Source organism: Numenius arquata, chromosome 6 (assembly GCF_964106895.1).
Source record: "Numenius arquata chromosome 6, bNumArq3.hap1.1, whole genome shotgun sequence".
NCBI lineage: Eukaryota > Metazoa > Chordata > Aves > Charadriiformes > Scolopacidae > Numenius > Numenius arquata.
Window position 1 is genome coordinate 42392335 of NC_133581.1, and position 23882 is coordinate 42416216.

General features: G+C 42.7%; 1 protein-coding gene across 1 annotated transcript in view; it reads left to right on the forward strand.

Moving 5' to 3' along the window:
- Positions 1-23882, forward strand: part of ITPKA (inositol-trisphosphate 3-kinase A) — a 39510-nt gene that overhangs the window by 9315 nt on the left and 6313 nt on the right. Inside the window, exons 2-4 of the mRNA XM_074149547.1 lie at positions 17447-17543; positions 19662-19875; positions 21560-21764. Of these exons, the coding sequence (XP_074005648.1) occupies positions 17447-17543; positions 19662-19875; positions 21560-21764 (516 nt within the window). The remainder of the gene's footprint in view (positions 1-17446; positions 17544-19661; positions 19876-21559; positions 21765-23882) is intronic.

Sequence of the window (23882 nt, forward strand, 5' to 3'; positions counted from 1 at the left end):
CCTGAAATTTACCTTTCCATTCCAAAACATGGAAGAGTGAGACTGATGCTATAGAAACCTACCCTGAAGCCATCAGGTGTGGCTACTATTGCCTGTTAACAAACCTTCTATTCCTTGGCAAGCTCAGGGAGAAGTTAGCCAAAGACCAATTGGCAGCTCATTTGAAGCAGTATCATAGACCTGGCACGATCCAGATTTAGAGCTTGGGACAGAATCTCCAAGCCAGTTGGTGACTGTAGCAAGCATGACACAGACACTGCTTTGTGGGAGCTTGGCATTAACCCAGAATCCAGGAACACTCCTTATCTGCAGGATGAAATATCCAAGTAAAGTGGCGCAAACTCTTTAAACTGTTTATCCCAGACCACCGATACCACCTTTATTTTACTCACATTCAACTTCAATCCGCTGTTCCTCATCAGCCTTCTGACCTCATCCATACTTGAGCCACGTTGATAACAGAGGTGTGGTTGCAGGTGATAAAGTACAGGTATAGATACATGTTATGTCTGCATGTAATTGGCACTGAAATGTGTGTGATTCATCAGTCCAACAAATGATGACCTGTTTAACAGGAAGCTGGGATGTCGCAGAACTGTGTGAGTAGGAAAGCTAGTGACAAAAGCACAGTTCACGTTTGTATCACAGGAGAGTGCAAACTGCTGTAGTCTTCATATAACTTTCATATGATAAGGGTAATATTTCTTGGTAAATCACTTTGAACACTGTATAGAAAGAGAATGCCTTTGTTTTCCAGTGATGGTAGGAAATTATAGTTCATTGTCAATGTAAGTGATTCTGTCCCCTGGTCTCTACAACATCCTGACATGAAATGATCCAATCTTAGCTATAGCTGCCTTCACTACTCTGGGCTGCTACAGAGAACACTGCTTTCTTTGTGTCTTAGCTTTTTTCAAGCAGCTCTGTATAGCTGAGAACACTGCAGTGGTTCTTCTCAGTGATGTTCACTGTGGACAGCATGTCACTTCCATGCTCCACATTTTTTGCTTCCTGTGGTAGAGTGCCGAATCAAACGTAGGTTTTTACTTCTTATCTTGAGGTGCTTGGTGCTCCTTGAAGTCTGTCTGTAGTGCACACAGGATTGATGGAGCTCAGCTGTGAAGGATGTGATTGGCCATCCCACCCTTCAGACACAGGCCAGCTTGAGGAGGCCCAGCTGTGACCGAGGTCACCTGGATGCAAGAGACCCGTCTCCCACATGGTCTCAGGAGCCTCTCCAAGTACAGCACTCCTTTGAGAGCCCTCTTTAGCACAGGCATCTTAGGTGGACCAGCCAGCTGTAGCTCATGCTGCAGCACACGCTTTGGAAAGGAAGGGAGGATGAAATACATGTCAGTACCCTCCACTACTGGAATGTGTTCAGATGCTCTGGGATCACCACCTCTGCTGAAGATCTTTGAAGATCCCCATAGCGTGTGGCACAGGTAGTGGTCTTCTCTTGTGCTTTGAAATGACTGGTCTCATGGGCAGACACACTGCAACAGGAAGCTGTGTGATTCTGATGCAGGTTAGTCAAGAGCAAAACTTTGGAGATAAGGGAGGTAAGAGAGTTGTGATAAATACAGGATACATGCAGGCTAATGGGAGAGGAATGACTGGGACTGGTTGGGAATGAGGGGAAAGACTAGATAGAAGATCAAAACTTAATGGGCAAGCAGACTATTGCTTTAAAAAACATGGAAAATACATTCTGAAAAACACCCCCAACCACATCAGGAGAATGTGAGACAATTATATTAAGAAGTCATCATTCAGTCAAACATTGAAAATATATGAAATAAAATAACTAAAGCGTAGTGTGGGCATATTAATACTCTACAGTCTTTAATGTAGAACTCAACTAATAAGCAGCTGGCTTACATTTCAGATCAACTCAAAGGACAAGTTACAATTACATAGTGACTGATGCTATGTGTTGCAGGACCTCTGTTTCTTCATAGATAGGTATGCAAAAATCAGCAGATCACAGGAAGAGAAAGACTGACTTCCCGATTTAATGCTGCTGAATGCTGATCTGGAGAACTGCTCATCTTTCACAGTGTCCCTAGGAAAGACTAGGCCAGCTATTTATGCAGACTTTCACCATGGCTTCTAATTGTGTTTTTCTCATTCTCCTATTGACTGAGAGTATAGGTCTTATTAGCAGAAATGCTGAATGTTTGTACCTGCAACTGAAGTTAATGGGAACTGTTTATTGTATAACACTAGGTATTAGGAAAAGCACAAGTTGGCATCTCAGTTTGGGCTTTCAAAATTAGTGGGTACTTTTCATATTAACCTATCTTTCGGTATTTTCCCTATAAGATAGGAATACAAAAGTTTGTGTAACAGAGACTGTGAAAACAAATTCATTAGAATTTGGAAAGCACTCTACTGCTGCAGTGATGGCTGTCTTAAAACTACTACACAAAACTCAGTAACTATGTTTACAGTAGATTTCCAGTCAGTGAAGTTGAAATGGCAAAGCCAGTGAGGACAGAATTAAAAAAAAAAAGCTGCTTCTTATAGAGTTGGGAATTGTTTGTTTACACTGAATGAATAGAAACTACAATATGTTATATAATTAAAGTCTGTATCATAAGCTGCAGAAAAGACTAAGCATTGGCATAACTTAAGATTGCACAGAAAACTTCAATTCTGAAAATTTCTAACTTTGAGTGCTCAATTTTGCATTTAAGACTTTTTGAAGTTCCAGTGCCAACATAATTCTCCATCTGAACACATTCCAGTAGTGGAGAGCGCTGACACATGACAACAATGTTTTATCCTCCCTTCCTTTCCAAAGCATGTGCTGCAGTGTGAGTTAGAGCTTGCTGGTCCATGTAAGATACCCGTGCTGAAGAGGGCCCTCCAAGGAGTGCTGTACTTGGAGAGGCTCCTGAAACCCTGTGGGAGATAGCTTTCTTGCATCCAGGTGACCTCGGTCACAGCTGAGCCTCCTCAAGCTGGCCTGTGTCTGAAGGGTGGGATGGCCAACCACACCCTTCACAGCTGAGCTCCATCAATCCCCTGTGTGTGCTGTGACCAGCAATCTCCACAGAAGGTAACTTCTAAAGACTAACTAAATTTGCCAAATTTGGTCAGGTTGACTTCTCTTCCCGTGGCTTGCTCCTGCTTTGAAAACTCTCCTCTTCCCCAATTTCAAGCTCCTTCCTCAAAATTCAGAGTTAAAAAGCTTTCCAGAGGATTCATCAGAAGTTCTGTGATGGGATCAAGATGTAGCTTTTTCTAGCCTTGTAAACAGTTTAAGCTTTGTTGGAATTGTTCAGTCTGAAGTAGGCCGTTATTGCGCTTCTTTTAGGTGAGCAACTTAGAGCGCTTCTCAGGAGAGTGAGACGCACAGAAGCAGAAAGACTTCTTGTGCTTTGGTAGCTCTGCAGGAGATCTGGGGCTTGAGACCCTGATCTTCTGAAAGAAGCAGAGTTAGAGCAAGTCTTAAAAGGTGGCCTCTGTATTTTTCTCCATCACTGTATGTTTATGCGATGCAGTGATAGAAAGGATAAAAATCTGTGCGAACAGTGTTGGTGCGTGCAGATTGGCTGTTTGTTATCTTTTGTGGGGTTTGAGTGGGTTGTTGGCTAAGTGCACTTGACCTGAATGTTCTAATCATGATAAGCTCTGCTTGCTGTGGGCTCCTTCCTCAGCCGTTCCCACCCATGCGCATTCTGTAGGAACAGCGGCGCCGGTTCCGCAAAGGGTCAGCTTTGTTCGGAGGAGAATGTAATGTGAAGAAACTCTGAAACCTTCCTACGCTCCAGCTTTCACTTTTCTTAGTGTAAAATGCTGAGTATCAGAATTTTGGGAACAGATAATTGGATACAGTTTGTATTGTCTTGCTGTGAGGAATTTAGATAAGGAACTTTTTTGCCTTCTTAGTACTAACCCAGAAGGAGTGAGCAATTTAATCCCAAGATACTAATTTTGGGACAGATCCTGCCATTCTGCTGAAAATCCTGTGAGAGTATTTTAAAGTGGAGATTCCTGACTTCCAGGTGCTTTTGCCTGTCACTTGCTTGTGACACCGCCATGGCTACCAAAGGCATTCAGTAGAAAAAAAATAATGAAGCCACATTTTAAATATGTTAGGAAGAAATGAGTCTCTGGAGTTCTCTCTGGCCTAATGATCTGCATGGATTTGGGCACTAATCAGGCCCCTGTAACAGTTTCGTGACCTGTTTTCCCCAAATTTATAGCAAGACCAAAGAGGATATGTGACTGACTGCCTTCAGCAATGAGACCAGGGAGGGAGGAAGTCCTGTGGTAATTTCCCTGTTTGTTAATCCCTATGCCCACGGTCTTCAAGTCTTCTCCCAGCAGTAGGACTGGGTGATGTTCTGAGTGAGGTTTCACATTCCAGCACTAAAACTGGTGTGAAAACTAATCTTTTTTCCATCCCTGTTCATCCATTGGGATTTTCTACGATATTTCTAGAAATATGTCCTCTCCCATTGCCATAGCTGGGTGTCTTGATCCCACTCTGCCTTTTCAGTCCTCTGACTGTATAGGCAGCCGTCCTGGCTGGGACAGGGGATGGGATGAATGTATCCAAGTTTCTTTTTACACTGTGTTCTTCAAGAAAAAAAGCAGATAGGGCACCAACATCAGTCTTGGCTTGTGAAGTAACTACTCTGCATGGCTTGTTCCCCTGTGTGCAGCGTAAGCCATAAACCACCTGCAAATGATATTTCAGATGTCTGTCTTTTCTTTGCTGAATCCTGGTGTATTGATGTTGGTCACTCATGGGTCTGTTACCTATGTCCAATCTGACACAGAAGTTGCTGCTTGCTCCATGTTTCAGGAGGCTGGTGTAGGTGGTTGTGCAAGATACAGGAGTGTGCCTTGCAGTTCTGTTGCTAGGAACCAACAGTATGAAATGCTTCTTTTTAAGTTTTTATGGGGTTTTTTGGTGTCTTACTATGAGATAAAAGTTTTGGTAGATAAATGGTCTAAGTATAAACTACACCCTGTTTATTTTAGTTTATTTTTAGGTGGGTTCACGTCTTAATAATTGGCAATTGATTTTTGTGCTTCTAAAAAGGTGGGATCTCCAGGGTCTTGGTTGTAAACACGTTTGTTTACCTTCAGGGCAGAGGAAACATACTCTGTACAACACATTCATTATTGTTCAAACGCCCACAACTCTTCAGGAAGGCAGATGCCTTGTTTCAGTTTCAGTCTTTCGTTGAGTCACTCCTGCTTATGTAAGGTCTGAATTTGACTCTCTTTCTTAAGGCTACATTATGGAAATTAAAATATTAAATAATCCCTTGTCTGCTGGGACTACCTGCTTCTGTTACGGAGGAGGAATTCAACTCGCCTTTCTTGTGTTGTTCTGTTAACAGATATCTTCTCTTGATCCTGTAGTTTGCTCAAGGGAGAAGTCATCTTTTCTCTGCATTCCTTACATAGTTCCTAGAGCTGACTTGGGGCAGGAAGAGCTTCTCTAATCTTAGCCTTGCTACAAAAATAAACAACTACCTTGTGACCCAGAAGGCCATCTCACTCCTATGGGGGAAGTCGAAGGGTCCCTGTTTCCATTTAATTCTGGGTTTCTCCATCATTGCCGTGTTCTGTTTATGGGCTGTCCTGTCTGGGACACTGGTCTCACTTGTTCTGTTTTGATGCTAACCCAAGTAGGAGTGTGGTTTTTCCTTGTTTGGTTTTTGGTTGGGTGGGGTTTTTTTATTTTTTTCTTCTTTTTTCTTTTAAATCCTTTCAACACTGTGGTTTGGAAAAATCTCACAGTTACTATGTTAAAGCTTGGAGTTATTAAAGTGGTTGCTGAAGGATGTGGCTTTCCCGTAGGTAAATACCACACCACTCTGAATAACAGTGCCTATCGCATGTTGACGCTTGCATTCCATTGCCAAGGGTGGGCCGTATTTGAACAGCGGTGTATGTGATAGGTGAAGCAGTAACTGCTTATGCGTCTTTAGGAGAAAAATGGAGGTGTGAGTTTGGAGGAGACAAAGGAGGAGAGGGAGAGATGCAGTACTGGACTTTGTCTTGTGACAGATCAGAAGAGCAAATGGCAATCTGATACCAGTGGATGTCTGATCTGTTTTTTACATGACATATTTTAAGACTCTAATAATCCTTTTCACTTAACACTATATTGCTGCTTATTTGAGTGCCTCTAATTTAGTTTACAAGCATTAATTACTTAATTGTTCAACAGTGTTCTGAAGTGGAGCTATTATAGCCTGCAGTTGTGGGAACTGGAGCAGAGAAAGGGCATGTGTCTGGACTTAGATCCCATACTGAGGCAGTGGAGTTCACTTAGATCTTTTGCAAATGAGCGTCTGATGTTTTAGGATGTTAGAAGCTGAATTATCATGGTAGGAAAGAAAAAAGTTATATGTAAGTACATTTTAAAAATAAATACCTGTCAGTAACCTCTATATATGTGTGTGCATGTGTACATGCATGGGTACAATAATTTCAGAAATCCTGATTTGCAGACAAGTGTTGGTGTGAGGGACTTAATTTTATAAATGTATTTTAATACTTTTTAGGAAATGGAAATAAAGCACAGAAAGAGATCATACAACTTTCCTCACTATCGTGCAGGACATAAGTATCTTTAGATGATCGAGGAGGAACCATCTCGGTGCCTGTGACTAGAACTCCTTTAGAAGTATTGCAGCTTATTGACGCTGGGATCAGCCCAGTTTTACGTTGGTGGCAGGTGTCCCCTGTGGCTGAGCTAGACCATAATTTGACAGGCATTTGTCAAGCCTGTTTGAAAACTTTTGATACGCCTGGAAAGCCCCTTTTCTGACATCTCACCTGGATGTTTTGGTTTTCTGCAAATTAAAGTCATTTGTTCTTGTCCTTCCCAGTGGACATGGAGAACAATTGACTGCTCTAATAGTTATGAGAACTTGTTGTGTACTAGAAGACAATTGCCATACTTGGTCCTGTCAGGCTAAACAAACAATTCTTTCAGCCTCAGAGATCTGAGTTTGTCATTGTCCCTGAACTTTCCTCCATCTTGTCAAAACTTTCATGGAATGGTGACCAAAATGAAGCACAATCACCACAGGTAACCAGTAGGTTCTTACAGTAACCTTAACTCTATCCTTGTGCTTCCTATCCTTTCCTACAGGAAAAAAAATTATAGCACGATAGTCTTCCACTGTTACACTATTAAATTCCTTTTAGGCAGAATCTCAAAGTTATATGGGATATGGCGTCTGGGGCCCTTACATGAGGGTATGTTGAAAGCGCATTCAACACGTATTCACTAACCCAAGCTGCTAGTGGTAGGGAAAGAGGAGTCTTTGACCAGTTAGTAGAAATTTTGCAATTTCTGTCTGATGGTAGTGGTTTGTGGTGAATGGGGAAGTGTAATAAAGGATAAGCATTAAAATTTCCTTAATGTCTCTTTTTCTGTTCTGACTGGAGATTCTCCTGTGGGCACTGAATTACTGGGGTGTTAAACTAGTGGCGAGCCCAGCCCTGAGCTGCTGGGCAGGCAGGGCAGAGCTGTGTGTCTAGGTAACAGTCTGCACCACCTTAGCAAATAAGATGAAGCGCATGCTCAGCTTCCTTCCCAAGTGCCTGGAGTTCACCCAGGGGAAATTAGCTTCCTGGCTTGTTGCCAGAACGCAGTCTCTCCTGATGTTATGCAGAAACCACACCTGATTTAAATGGATTGGCCTTTCTTCTTGTAGTACATTTGGATTTGAGGTCATACACAGTTCACAAATGACATGTTTGTGCCTTAACAAACTGTGCTTATGTTTTAGGCTGAACCTATTTATTGGTCTATGTATAGGGAAGTGTGGATGTATTTGAGTTTTCAGTATTCCCAAATGCTCATCCTGTTTGGAACTGGTAATCTTGTGTCCTGCCTAATAGTCTGTTAGGTTCATTTTTGCATCTAAAGAGCGTTGTCTTTCTGGATGTCCCTTTCTCATGACTGGTGCTGTCAATCAGTGACCCATGGCAAGTGGAGGATAGATAGAAAATGGACAGAAAATTCTCAAATTGCCTAACTGTGGCATAGGAAGTTTCTGAAAACTTAACCTCCAAAACAACTGCAGTTTAAGAAAGATTTCTTTCCTTCTGCAACGCCATCTGCTAAAGTGATGTTTGATTTACCACAAAATTGTTCTGAGTGATGGACAGCCTGGATAAATTTTGAATGTCTGGGCTCTGAAAGTGAGTGAACTTTCCTATAATGAAGAACTTTCCATTTACTTCTTGGATAATAACATTTCAGTTTCCAGCAAGACTGATGTTCTGGCAGAACCCTAGGAAGGGCAGAACCTCTTTGGTTCAGTTTTCCTGAGTTCAGTAGGGACAGGTGGCAGAGCTCCATCCTGCTAGAGAACCAGTATCTTTCGGAGCAGAGCACAAGCTGCGATGGTAGAGATAACGGCCGTGTCTAATGGCTGCTATCAAAGGTAGGCATTTCAGTATCCCTTAGATTGGAAAATGTAGATTCTTATTAAAATAAAATCTTTGAGTCAACAGTATTGGCTTTTACAACATCTCAGTGAGAAAAGTGAAGGAAGCCCTTGTGACAGTGCAGCTTTAAAGCTATCTAATTCCTTGACTATCTTGGCTTTTGGCCTGGGAATAACATAGAGGTAGTAGATGTTTCACTTGATAATGATCAGAAGCAGAATGACAACGTTTATTCCTGCAGAATAGTCAGCAGACTGTGGCTCTTGATGCTGTTCGCAGAAAGGCAAGTGATGCTTTCACTTCTTCACACATCATTTTGCTCTGATTTGGAGAGACACTGCTCCTGGAATTACAAGTAGAATCCAACTGTGGAGTGGGATGTGGGATTTTGTGCTCCTAGTAATTTAGTCTGATACCGACCATCCATTTCTCTTTTCTTCACTTCTTCCTTTAGTCCAGGCATAGTGAATATCCAGCAAGCTTATGAAATATCTTAAAGAGCAGTGAGCCAAAGAATGTATGCGTCTCACTGCATGGTGAGGAGAAAACACAGAAACCTGAGGCTTCTGCCTTGCAGCTTTATTTCTGTTTATTGCATTAACTGTTTCTCATGACTCTAAAGGTTTAGCCCAGCCCATCTTGAGTGTGGTACAAACAGGAAACAAAAACCCTGCAGTCAGAGGATACACCTGCCAAACGCTGGTTGAGCAGCTGTGGCCCTCACCCGTGGTCGAATGCAAAACCGGAAGCATCAAGGGCTAAGTACAGGCTGAGCACTGTTTCTTCTCAAAGCTTTGGAGGCTGCATGGTGAAAGAGAGGGAGGGAGAGATGAAGGTGTAGTCACAGTTTGCCTGGCAGTCTGATGAGAGGTGCTGATCAGGAAGTTGCTCATGTAGCATGCAAACTGCTGTTCTTCAGGAGTGTGTGTCCTCCCTTGCTGTTGATCATCAGTCTTGCGTCTCCAGCTGGCACTTACATACTAGAGGAAGATGTGTGACAAAGGAACTGTGTGACAAAGCAGTGAGTGTTAGTTCCCTTGGGGACTGAAGCAGATACAAGGATGGTCAAGGCTCCCAAGGCATCTGGCACGTGGAGGTTGCTCAGTGATTTTCTTGATCAAGGTCATGGTTACGCTGTTTATATTCCTTGAGTGACAGCTGACAGGGTTTGAAGTTACGCAGCTGCCCTGGCAGAAGGCCAGTTGTAGTGATTTGGACAAATTATCAGTTGATGTTGGTTGGTATAGCACCTCTGACAGTCTGAAGGGTGATGCTGGTGCGTATCAGGTTAGGGCACAGACTTCTTCAAGCCGGTGCTCAGATCTCCAGACTCTGGGCTGTCCGTTGATGTCAGTTATCATAGAGCAATATTTCGATTCTGTTCCTAAATACCTTTTTGTCTAGTGATCAACAATCACTACTGTGCATCAGGCTAGTGTTTGTGTGCCTCAGGAACCTGTTCACTGCCCAGTGACAGGAGAAGCTCAAATGTGGTAGTAATGGGCCTAAGTCAGTTGCTATAAGAGCCTCACCCTGTCTCGGGAGCTGAATCAAGCGTTGCACTCAGAAACTTAGTTATAAAGGTTTGTGTGTTTGCCCACATACTCCTGTCGGAGCTTGCTTGGGGAGCATTCCTCTCGTTGACTTGCTCTTTCACCTCCCACCCAATGAGATCTTTGTCTCGATTTGTGATTCATGTCTGATTCAGCCAAGTGGGTAGTAGACTTGGCAGGAAGAATGTCCTTAGTTTGAGGATTCCAGAAACCTTTAATGAGGGGCAAAACCACAGCAACTGGCTGCTGAAAGTATAAAGTAAGTGCCTTAATTCAGGGATTTTCTTTGTTATTTGGGTATTTTTGTTTTAGCTATGGGCTTTGCTTTCCTGTGCAGAGCTTTTGTGGATATTTAAGTTATATTTCTCCCAACAAATAAGGGAAAAATGATATGTGTGCCTCACTTTCCCCATTGCAGTATGATGTCTTAAGTCTTCTAAGTTTCTTGACGTACCAAATGATCCCAAGCCGTGGCGTTGTTATAGTCTGGACAATTGAAAAAAGAAAAGAAAGTCACAGAATTTTGATCAATGGCAATAGAAGGCTTTTCCTTGCCGCTTTAGGTATTTTAAAAGTGTGCGTCTATGTATATGTATGTATTATTAGAAGAAAAAACAAGGATGATTATAATCCTTGATTAATGCTGCTGAGGGAGCTGTGGTGGTTCAGCCTAGAGTAGAGGAGGCTGAGGGGAGACCTTCTCGCTCTCTACAACTACCTGAAAGGATGGTGTAGAGAGGCGGGGGTCAGTCTTCTCCCAAGTCACAGGTGATAGGACAAGAGGAAATGGCCTCAAGTAGCGCCAGGGGAGGTTCAGATTGGATATTAGGAAAAATTTTTACACTGAAAGGCTTATTAAGCATTGGAATGGGCTGCCCAGGGAAGTGGTTGAGGCACCATCCCTGGAGGTATTTAAAAGACGAGTAGACATAGTGCTCAGAGACATGGTGTAGTGATGGTTTTTATCAGAGTTAGGTTGATGGTTGGACTAGATGATCTTAAAGGTCCCTTCCAACCTAGACAATTCTATGATTCTGTGATTCTAATTTGCTTATATTGGCCATAAAAGTGCTGTACCAGGATCTGGTTCTGACCAAGTCAACTGCCTGCCTCTTTCAGATCTGCAAAGACAACTGCACTAAGCCTCAAACTGAAAGAACTCAAAACCAGAATTGCTCACTAGGCAAATTCTGTGACTGTAACCGAGAAGATACCATGTTGCTCAGCAACTCTCACTATCTTTTAAATTTATTTTTTTTATATATAAGATCACTCAAATCCCCAGATCTCTCCAAGAGATGAAACCATACGATTGGCTGTCCCAGAGCTGCACTTCCTTGAAAAAATGAAATTCCTGATAACTTTTGAAGCTGGCTGCTGTAAAGCTGCACCTACGGAAAACTCATTGGTTTGGGGGAAATTATGTTGATAGCAGCTTGTCTTGGTACAGTGTTGTGATTTTGACAAAGCAGTAGATTCGTTGTTAAAATGTTTGTGACTTTCTTTTTAATAGGTTATAATTATAGTACTGTAGATATTGATTACATTCAGAGAGAGAAGCATATCCAGTTACAGGGTAATTAAATTAGGCTAATAATTGTCTTGGTTGTGGTCCGCTCAAAATGACTTCTTATGGAAGCTTTTTATGGTAAAAGTAGGTAATGGCTGCGTTGAGACAGATTAAAGCAAAGTTTTGTTCCAGCTAGGCTTAGTTCATTAAAATAATACGGTTAGAAGCTTTGGACCTACATTTAAGTTCTTTGTATGTGCAGGCCTGATGTGTCAGGTCAAAACCAAGTCAAAAAAAGTGACAAACAATGCTGAAAATGGAGAACAAATCTGAAGACGTTAATTTCATTTTCCAAATTGAATTAAGTACTGTAGTAAAATGGCATAAAGAAAAACTAGCTTTCAAGCTGATTTATTTCAGTTTTAATAAACTAAAGTAAATAAAACAGTCAAGGATTTTGTAGATTAAATTAACTCACAAGGCTTTAAAAACATTTATTGAGTTAAGTAAATGTATATACTATAAAAAGTAAAGCTGAAACAATAATAAAACTTTAAAACATACACAGAGTTTAGAAGGAACAAATATTAACAGAGAGCTATTTGCAGGACTAGACCCTACCATCTGCTCACACTGATCCTTACGAAAGCCCCGTGAATAATCTTGTGGACTTTATGAGTATTTGTTGTAGTGCTCAAAGAGAGTAATAAGGGTGCTAGTGTGTGAGCCAGGAAGGAAGAGAAGAGGAAAAAAAGTAATCACAGCAGAAAGGTGAGCCACTGGAGAATGAGTAATACAGTGCACGGGTAAGTCATAACTGATACCCAGTTTAGTAATGCTTAGTATTAGCTTAGGGCCCGCTCGTAGAAGGCAGTTCCAGCTAATGGTCTGATGGGTTCCCAGGTGTTACTTTTCCAGTGACTATCGTTACGGTCACTGTGTCCGGAAAGACGCCAACACCCAGCAGCTTCTCGCATGCTTGCTCATTGGCACTGCATTGGCTGATTGCCAGGCTGGGTAATGCTCAGTGCTTTTGCCTTTTGGGCACATAGCTCTTGCAGAATTATTTTGAAACACATGTAGTAACTTTTTGATAATTATAGTTTTCTGTACTCCTTACAAGTCCCTGTGGAGGATACCTGTTCCTTCACCGAGTAGGCAGTGGCAACCAGCAATACAGATCACATTTCAGCCCCCATGTCCCAGAGTGGCAGAATTTAGCCTAAGTGATGTAAAGACTTTAAAAGAACAGTAGATTATGATGACTGACAATTAAGTACTCTTTCTTAAAGCCTTTTACCGGGGGGTGGGGGTAAGGGGGAGATTACAAAGAGATTTCTCACTATCCTTTTGTTTCTTGCTGTCATAATAGCTCTCTGTAGGCTTGCGTAGGCTCTGTACTAGTGCACAAAAAAAAAGACAACAGGATCTTGGATAAAAAAACTGCTGAAATTTTCCTGGAAAAGAGATTCAAGGGACATTGTTTACTATAGTCTAGCAGAATTTCCATGAAAGTTTACCAGCTCAGGCAAGAAACTACTCCTCCACTTTGCTGATGATGGAAAACTGAACATTTTTAGGGATTCTCTTGATTTATGTTATATTTCTATGTACTTTTGTTCTTTAACTCACTATAGTTTCACATAACATGCTAGGATTATTAAAACTGATAGGTTTTAGGGTTTTTTTTCTCTGAAAAAAAGGGTTTTCTTATTCCCTCCCCTGATACTTACTAGTTTAGATGTGATTGGTGTTTTTAATTATTGTAAGTTCTTTACTGAGGACTCAATTCTGCAAATTCCTGTGTATGTTGCCTGTTGGTCAGTGCTTATCTGAGGGTAGTTACATGTGTTTAAGGTGTTTACAAAACAGAGATCTTTGTTTTCATTTTACCCTTAAATAAGGGAGACATTTTATTTATTTTTCCACAGAATGGCAGAGGAAGGTTCAAGTCCCTATCCCCTGTTGTCCTTAGGAGTCAGAGTGGCTCATCTGTCCCTGAGGGATTCAGCATACACTAGGAGGGAGATTTCAGTTGTTCTATGCTGCCTGTAAAACACCAGTAGCAGTGATCAAAAAACCCCCACCCAGTTCAGGGACTAATCTGTTCAGTGAGCTTGGTTATTAGGATGTTATAACCCTTGTCCTGAAATGGTAGGAGGGTTTCAGGAAAGCTGGGTAGTTCCTGTGGGTTAATTCTTGGGGACAGTGGGGCCTGAGCCAAAACTCCTTGAAATGGATGAAACGCCTCTCAGTGAGTTTAGTGGGTTTTCCTCAGCTAAGTCTTAGTGGTGTGTTTGGGCAGGCTCATCATGGCTGTGCTTCTGCATACTAGGAACATATGAGGTTGTGCTCTCAGTCATGAGAAAAGGCCCGGAGAAGGCTGTGCTTGCCGAAACCAGTGGCTCTCAGTTGCTGCTCATCTTTGCTGTTAATGGATAGGCATGATGGCAACAGCCACCTGCATCCAGGGTTGAATGGTTGGGAATACCTCATCTGGCCAACACCTTGTCTGCATGCGCTAGTGCTAACACAGAGCGAGTCTGCCACGTCTGCTGCATGGGTGTGTGCTTCCCTTCAGTGCTGTGCTTCAGATTCAGAAGTGTAATGCAGATAACACAGATCAATGTCAGATACCAAGCCACCGTCCTTTGCATGCATTGTGGCTGCATTGTGGGAATCAGTTCTGCTATTCTCTTCTCCTAAATTTTTGTTCTTTTGCTACCAGGGACACAGTTCCAGTGGCACAGCCACAGCCTGACCTGCTGGCAGGAAACTAGCTTTTCCCCTCATCAGCATCTCACACCTTTTATTGCTTAGGGAGACATATATATTTAGTGTGTCAGTTACAGTTAACATTGAGTAACTTACATGCTGAATCTGAGAATGTTAGTCTCACTTTTTACTTCTTGGCCCTCTTGGAATGGTTTCCTTTTTCCTTTTGGAAAACTCTTCAGTATACTGAGCTCAAGAGGCGTATAAAACAGCATCGGTCACATCAAGGGCATCTGATTCAGGCAATCCTGATACAGAGATAGCTGAGTGTTCCCTGAATATATGTGAATAGCATACACTGGCTGGGAATCTAGAATAAATGAGGGCTTGGAGAAACCCAGTCAGAGCAAAAGACGAAGGAAGACTGAGCAGGAATCAAGAAGAATCAGGGAGATATAGGCTGCAAATACAGATGGGCACTGGTAGCAGTCCTCCTTGCCATTGCAGCATAAAGCAGTGATTTGAGAAGCACATACTACCATTGCTAACAAAGAGGAAGATATCTTGCTTTAGAAATAGAAGTGAGAAAGATTCCTCCCACAGCAGGCACACAAAGTTTTCATCTTCCCACTCACACCACTGCTCCAACAGCATGCAGCCCTGTTTGCATCCTGGCAATTTGCATCCTGGGTTGGGTGAGTTGGGAGACTGGAAGTTGCAGGAGAAAGTGCAACTGCCAAACACCTGCTGATGGCAGGACACCCTGTGAAATGGGTCTGGAAGCACTCCTTTCCCTCCTAGCTTGAGCCTCATGCTTTCCCTGCCTCAAGGGGGAAAAAGGTTTGTGAAGAGATTATTTAAAATTAAAAAAACCCACAGAAACAATTGTCAGTGTCTGCTTACTGGATGAGTAGCTTAAACATACTCATCCAAGGCAGCTGTAACCTAAGCAGCTAAAGTCCACTTGAGCTGGGGCCGAATTTGGCCCCTTGTCTCCTTCACACCCACAGTACAAATGAAAGCTGCAGCTTCTTAGGGCTTGGTGGGAGGGAGGGGGTGGGAAAGCCACAGGAGTGTGGCGTTACATTGACAGTTGATGTGCATTCCTTGAAAACCTGAGCTTCTCATCACTTCTGGATGTCGCAGTATGACAAGTCATTGGGAGACAGGATGCAATTCGTTAGGAGTGGGGCATTATGATGAGTATAGGATCTTTCTGGGAGACCTATGGAGCAATGCTGACTTGGGATTAAGGGATGGAGAAAAAGCAGTGTTACCCTGAAAACTGGGCTGGAATCTTCAAAAACAAAATCTTTGGCAGGAGTTACGTTCGAAGGGTTCGTTTTAATTCAGAACCATGTTTACTTTCAACTGTTTAAATAATTTAGGGCCGTGTCCCTCTGGAGTAGAAACAGCAAAGTAGACTGGAGGGCTTTTGCCATCAGTTAAATCTGGCAAATAGACTATACAAAAATAATTTGTCTTTGCTAATTGAATAACAATATTTGCATTGCACTTTGCTCCAGAAGGAGGCTATGGATGTTTATACGTGGTGTACAAGAGTCGCTCTCATCCTTATTAAACAGCAGCTACCTCTGTGATAGAGCCAAGTCGCTGTTTAGCGAGGCTAAATAGGAAGAAGCAATCTTATTTCAGAATAAGTATGTTCATATGGTGATTATTTTGTTATGTCCCTTTAATTTTCAGGATAACTTAGAACTTTCTTGTGAAGACAAATCCTTAAAAGAAAGATCACTTGCATCTGTGAGTTCACATATCCTCTTAATACATTCTGAGATAGCCACTGGGTTTTGACCTCACATGGTGACCATCGTTGCTCGAGGATACCTTATAAGAAACGTGGTATAAGTGAACAAGTTTTGGGAAGGATTGGCGAGTCAGAGTGTGGTCTGGAGAGCTATGTTTTGCCTGTGTATCGTTGCCTGCAATTTCATTTTTTGTATTTTTCACTTCTGTAGAAGTATAGTGTAGAAGACAATAAAACCCAGGTATCCTAAGCACCTAAACTGTCAGATCACTATCCCTGCTAGAGAAGACCTGGTTGTTTTGAAGGTGGATTTTTCAGGTGTTGAGCAATGATCTAAACCCACTTTCAGTGAAATCAATGCCTCCTATTGATTTTGGTGAATCCCAGTTAGGCTGTTGATAAGTACTTCTGTAAATGCAGCCTAATCTCCAACTACACTTGATCTCAGCAAAACACCCTCAGCGCTAAATGGTTGTCCACAAGTCCTGTGCAGCTCCATTTTTTTTCTCCAGTAGGGTATCATGTCCTAGTGACAGAAGAAAAGAGCCTGCGGTCCTTGTTTGTAAGGCACTTTGGGATCCCTCAGAGTGTAATGTGAATGCTGGTGGGCTGTGGTTCTCTCTCAGCCGGGTTTCAGTTCCAGAGCACAAGACTTTTTCACGTTCTACTTTTTTTTTTTTTTTTTTTTTTTACTTTTTTAAATTTTTTTTTCTTTCTGCCTTTGGGACAGAGCACTCGGCTGCTCTTGGGGAGCAGCTGCTCTGTTTCCCTGTCTGCCTGCAGGGGTATCCAGACAGCTGCACTGTGTGGCAGCCAAAGGTAGCCAGAGGAATGCCCGGCTTCGTTAAAAAGTAACGAGATTGGGAAAGAGGGGAGGGAGCAGGAAAATCCGTGACCTGGGGATAGTTTCTACAGCACATTGTCAGTGGGTGGTGAGAGACCTCTGTGTCCAACTATAGATGCAGTTTCTATGCGTCTGGCACAGTAAGACTCACCCGCTGACTCCGAGAGAGCCGTTAATCATGAGGTGATGCTGAAGTTCTCTGGGAAAGGAAGTGTTGCTGACAGTGGCAAACAGCTTATGTTCGTGTCTCATGGAAACTTAAATGTGCATAAGTGTGTGTTCAGCATCTGCTTTCCGCATACTGCATGACTCAGACACGGGAGGGTCAGGTGTGGCTAAGAACAGGCCTGTGACGTGCAGTGACACTTTTTTTTTTTTAAATTTCTTGCAGGCAGCTTTCTTGTGGATGATAGGGCGTTATATTTAAGGATTTATTCATTCTTGGTTTTATGTGTGTGTTTTTCCAATGATGATCGTTGTGTCTGTTTTGTGGTTCCACCTTTCAGCACTTACAAATTAGTGAGGAACAATTCAATGTGCATGAAGCTATGTGGTAGGTTTATGACATGTCAGGATTTCAGCTTTTGCCCAGCTCAATATTTCTTTTCTTTGTATTCCAGAAAAAGGCATGGCATACAATTAAAACCATGGTTAACTTACCAGTCATCAGCCCCTTCAAGAAACGCTACTCATGGGTGCAGCTGGCTGGGCATACAGGTGAGATGGATCTCTTCAATGTGTTTGTCTCTGGAGCGGGGGTGGCAGCAGCAAGGAAAACAGTGTTTCTCTGTTTCCTTTCTTCAGGTAAAAGGAAGCGGGCAATATCATGTGAATCTGTCAACTAGAACATGTTTTCTTCAGTTGTGGTGGAGATAGGGAAGGGGGAGTGATATACCTGAACGATGAGATGAGCAAGGAAGGAATGGTTAGACTCTGGGGAAGAGCCAGGGTCCCAATGCATCCTTGTAAGGTGGTATATGTAAAATACGTGTTGGAGAGAAACAAGAGGGTCTGTGGAGTTGAAGCCCTAGCCCATCTGTTGCTGTTGGTTGTGGTATGGTATCATCTTTCCTGACTGAGTAGCCAATACGTTACTTCCCTAGTGGGAAGGATTACTGTCCATGCCTGTATATGCCTCAGCTCTGGCAAGGACAGTGTTTCTAATACCGACCCCAAACCCCTCATCTGAAAGTAAGTGTGTTCTGGTGAAAATTGACATGCTGAGCAGGTGTTTGCATCACGAGTCTGTCATTGGTCACTGTATGAGTGCAGGGAAAAGCTCAGCTGGCTGGTTCGAGTTTTATGTCTGTGGAAGTTGGTAAGTGTGCTCCTATGTAGGCTTTGTTTCATTGGTAAGACAAAAAAAAAAACATCAAAGAGAAGTTACCAGGTTTGCTTCTCTCGTGCTTCGTTTAATTCCTATGCAGCCCTTGTTCCTAAAGTTCTTGTGCAGGGTTTATTAGTACACATGTGGGCAGGCACCTACGCTGCATCGTGCTTTAATGCAGTACCTGAACCACCTCTTTATATGCTAATCCACTAATATGATGCACTCCAAAGCTGTGCAGAGAAATTTATTTAGCCCTAGAAATTGAGTAGCTGCATTTTGCTTAGTGGTGTTGCTGGGGCTGGCTTGTATCACGTAGAGTGCCAAGATGACCCAGTCTAATTGCAGGTTTTATCACAGTGTGTGTGGTGTTGGCTTGATCTGTGTGGAGTGGTGCACTCACTGGTCGTGTAATCGCAAGCCTTTTGGAGCCTTGTGTAGTAGGGTGGAGGAGTAGGGTTAAGAGTTTTCTAGAAGGTGAGGAGAGATACTGCTCCGCTTTGCTTTAGATAGTGTGCTGTGTTTGCATTTAGTCTATCATTTTTGCAGCTGTTCTTCTCTGATATGACAAGTTTTTTCTAAACTAAAACCTGGGCCATCACCACCCTTGCCCTTGTGCTAAGGCAGTATAGGATTTGTCAGAGAAGAACCAGTTTGCAATGGCTGAAGGATCCTGCTGTGATAAAAGTTGAGCTCCTACTTTAGTGTTTATTTTATGTCATGTAGATTAAAAGGTACTTCTGAATGAAACCTGTACTTTCCTCAGACGTTATTGGCAGGTTGCGGGACAGGAGAGCGACTTCCGCAGCTGGAGTCTAATTACTGCCAATCTCGGCTTACGCAGACTGTCATTTGTACTGGGTACCGTTCAGACACAGGGTTGTAAAAAAAGCAATTGCACTACAGGCTGTCCCTGCAGACTAGCAGGGCACTGGAGGAGAGGCAGTACCTGGAGGTACAGGCATGCGCGGTCACAGCGTGCATGTGTGTGTGTGCGCGCAGAAAGGGCAGTGCTTGGCTTCTGGCCTGTTTGTGGCTGTTTAACGATCACTGATTGACCATACTGCTGCGGTGCGTACGCACTCGGCAGGTGTACCCTGTGTGAGGATTAAGGACAAAGCCAACACTGCAGCTTTAAAATAGCCTGTCAGAGGATTAATCAGTTCTGGCTCGAGGCTTCTTCCTGTGCATTTTAATAAGCATAGTAGTGTTTGATATCCTAACAAAGAGTTTAGCACAGAGAAAAAAACATGATTGCCTTGAGCAGCTACGTTCCTTAAAGCTATAAATTCTGACATGGGAATGTATCCAAATGGACTTTCGCTGCCAATGGCTCTGTTTGTCCTGGGTGTTTTATTTTTTATGAAAAGCATGTTATCTTTTCTGTTCAGGGGAAATCTTTAACTGGTGCCATGAGGCTGAGGTAGATGAAGCTGGAGTGGTGGGGGAAGGTGTTTTTCTTTTTGCAGATCAGTCTTGTCAGCATGTGTTTGATTTTCTTTTTTTAGGGAGTTTCAAGGCAGCTGATAGTGGGAAGATTCTCAAACGCTTCTCAGAGAATGAAAAGGAGTGTTTTGAGCGATTGATGAAAGACCCGCTACGCTCCTGTGTCCCTTGCTTCCATGGTGTGGTGGAGAGAGATGGCGAGAGCTACATTCAGCTGGATGACTTGCTTACTGATTTTGAAGGGCCTTGCGTGATGGACTGCAAGATGGGGATCAGGTGGGGTACCTGAAAGAAAAAGTGCTTTCTAACCCAAATGTATTTGAAGGAAGTGGGGGAAGGGGCGGGGGGATGTGGCATGCTTTGTCTGGACAAGTTTGGTAACGTTTTTGGAGCATTGGGATTGAGACCAGGCAACCTGTTGTTGGCTTGGCAGTCGCCTTGGACAAGCTGAGGAGAGTACGTCCCATTGTTGCCTGACTGTACATGGATTCTGTAAACTGACTGATCTATAGCCTCAAAAACTATCCATATCAAGATATTTTCAGGGGTGAGTTAAGACAAAGTTTCTCTGCAGTGGCCTGATAATACATGGGGGGGAAAAAATTAAATTATTCATTCACTGCCAGTTCATTTAATCTTTGCATATGCAGTGATTCAAAAAACCCCACAAAGAGTGAAATTCCCATCTCCAAATGTGAGTGACTGAATAACAGTGTGAAAGCCCATTTCCAACGCTTGAATGAGTCTTCGCTGGTATTGATCTTTTTTTGTAAAGAAAGACTTGACCATCTGCCCAGGACTGACCTTTGTTTTTCCCTACTCTGAGATTTCCATGATGCTATTGCCTTGTTCTCCAGATCCTCACTTTCTTTTCTTGTCTGTGATTGAAAGGAAAACTTCAAAAATGTTATCTAAGCGTAACAAATAGATCAGGAATCTGTTGAGAGCCTGGAGTAACAGTACAGAAAGGTATGAACTGTCATAGTAATCTTCTGGCTGCCAGCTCAGATGCTCAAGAATTACTGTCATAAATGAGTTACTCAACTTACAGGAGTGCAGACAAGCCTTTTCAAATAGGTGCAGAAGCTTAAGTGAATTGTCAGCTAAATCAGAGTAGAAATGTGTAGCACTGGTATGCCCAGAAGAAAGAGGAGAAATATTTGCAGCAGTATATATTTTATTCAGAATAGGTGACATTCTGGTAATGAGTGACAGCATCTCCTGAACACCAGCCTGATTTAATGCACTGTGATGAAGAAAGTACGCTCCAGGTGCCTGACAAAATGCAAGCTTTGTGGAGAGAGGGAAGTCCGGTGGAATGTTTAAAACATGGATAGTGCTTTTCTAATGGCTACCAGATTAACAGGTTGAGTGATAACAGCAACATGTGGAAGGTTTGTCACCTTTGACCTTCCTGTTCTTAGTTACCTTTCCTGGTTTGGAGCTGCTCAGATAATCTGCTTTACTCTTTCATTTTTACTATATGAAGTGGGATTCTGTCTTTCGCTGTCTGATGCATTAAGTAAAACCTTAATTGCTTTCTGAGGCCTAAAAAAAATAAATAATCACACATGAGGAGAGAGAAGACAGTAAGACTTCAGCAGTCTTAATTGCTGTAAGTGATCTCTCCCGACTGTCCTCTGAAAATACAGTTGTTTCATGGCAGAGTAGGAATTCGGCTTTCTCCCATTCTGTAAGCAGGCCATGACGATGACGTGTAACAGTAAGTAAAGGTATAGTTAGAACAAGCAGTGAATGACACAACTCCCGATTCCTGCAACTGTTTCGCTAAATGTGCCTGTGCAATCATTAGTCTATGTTCTTTAGTTTCCCCATGTGCAAAGCTGGGGTGGTGATAACAATTTTCCTGGTTGACACTTCTTGAGGGCAGGTTATAAATTGTAAAAAAGAAATGTCTGGGGAGTCCTTACGGTTTTGTTGGGATGTGATGTTTTTGCAGGACGTACTTGGAGGAAGAGTTGACTAAGGCCCGTGAGAAACCAAAGCTGCGTAAGGACATGTACAAGAAAATGATTGAAGTGGATCCTCTTGCTCCCACAGCTGAAGAGAATGCCCAGCATGCTGTCACCAAACCCCGATACATGCAGTGGAGGGAAACCATCAGCTCCAGTGCCAACCTGGGCTTCAGGATTGAAGGGATTAAGGTAATAGTTTCACTTCTGCCTGTTCATGGAGACAGAACTTTGATTTGCTGATTAATCAAAAAGTTAATGCACATCAGTAGCCAGGTTTTCCGAAGGATTATGTGAAAATGCACTAATTAAAACCACGGATTTTGGTGTATTGTGGTTTTAAAACATTCATAGTAGTTTTAACAGAGTATTGTCAATGGAGTTAAACATCAAATGAATGTCAGCCATACTTGGCTCAGCCACAGAGACATTGCAGGAAGAACCCAAGCAGGTACACAGAGTAGATACAATGAAAACGAGGAATTCCGAACTGAAGAAATAACTGCCTCTCCCCATGACATTACTTTTTTTTTCCAGAAATGATTCATATTTATTTCAAGTGAATCACAGTAAAGTGGTTTTTTTGTTCCAGTTATGCCTATGTGCAAGGCATGCTAAAAGCTTTAGCTTAGATATTCTTGGGATTGAGGAAATCCCTTTTCCTTCTAAGTATATTACAATATCTGGTATAGATGGAGCTGGAATAAAGCCAAAACAACCAAAAATAAAATAATCTGGATGAGTTTTGCTTCTGTTTCATAGTTCAAGCCCGTAGGAAGAAGAAAAGGATGAAAGAGGGTGATGCTGATGAGCAGAGGCTCTTTAAACACCCCTTTCTTCTCTGCTTCCCTGTGTTGTCTTCTCCCTTCCTCATTCACGGGTTTTCCTGCTGTGATACAGGAACTAGGGCTTCCAGCTCATGCTGTGCTGGCTCCTTTATGCTGTGCCACCCACTCCTGGCTGTTACACACAGGCATCCTCACACAGGAGCTGTCTGGGTGGTAGATGATCTGGTTCCACTCCAGTCAAGACGCTTCCTGTCTTACCCTTTAGCCATCTAATTGTGTTATCAAAGATACCCATTTTATTCCTATACCACTTAGGTCTTTGGCTGCTCTGTGTAATGGAATCAGAAACCTAGATGATCTTGAGACCTTTTCTATATGTTCTTAGAAGACTTACGGATCTATGTTGAGTCCTGGAGAGCGGCTGAGCTAAGGGAGCACAGAGGAGCTCCAGTAAAACCCCCTGGCTTGTTCATTGTGGTTTGGCTGGTTATCAGAGGTGGGTAGGAGCAGTAGGGCACACCAACTGCATGATAATTCCCTCTGTTGAGACAATGCTCTAACTGTGCAAAACAGGACACAAATACTTAATCTTTTATTAAGGGCAGAAATGCTTTGGAGTACTGCAGGTACTTTGGAGTTACCTTTTCCTCTGTCTCCCTGTGCTGTTATGAGGGATGTAGGTGTTCCCGTATTTTTTTACATGAAGAAATGGTGACAAAGTGTGTTGTTCGAGCAATACAGCTAATCAGCACTCCCTACACTGTTTCACTGTAGCTGAACTGTACATCCAGTCTGTATATTTGCAGAAAAGCAAAGCCTTGCTGCATAGATTCCCATTTTGAGAGGAGAGCCTGTAAGGATCTGTGGTGCCAGCTAGTGGTTGATGGGGAAAAAGGGGTTGTTCTCCCTGAGTGCACTGATAACTCTTGGAGTTAGCTAGGTTGGGTTTGGTTGTTCCTGCCCTGTGGCTGCTGGAATAACAGGCAGGAGCAAAGAAACTGAAATCATAGAAACCCTTCTGTGAAGTGGCTTCCAGTAAGTGAGATCTGATTCACCATACGCAGTCCTCCTTCATTAGTGGGTGCCTTTTTTTCTTTAGGTTGATCCATCTCTTTTCCTTGCCTCGCTTCCCTATTTCTGAAACCAGGCCAGGTTCAATTATGGCATTTGTTCCTCTTCCTCTTATCAAAAATAGTTGGAGCCATTGGGTTTCCTTACATCTGGCACCTGACTTGTGCCTGCCAGATTCAGGATGCAGTTTTCCTCTCTGGAAGGGGCTGTCTGAAGGCCAGACATCACAAACAGCGTCTCTGCAACATTAATAGTTTTGCAGAGCAGAAATGCATGGGGCTGAGAATCAGGAGTTCTGGCTTCCCATTCTGTCACTGACTCTCTGTGCAGTTTGGGAAGTTACTTCATCCTTTGTCAACCATTCCTTTAGCTGTAGATCAGGGAGCTGTAGATCAGCCATTTTTCCAGGAGGACACCAGATTGGATTCATAAATCTTTGTGAATCCATTTA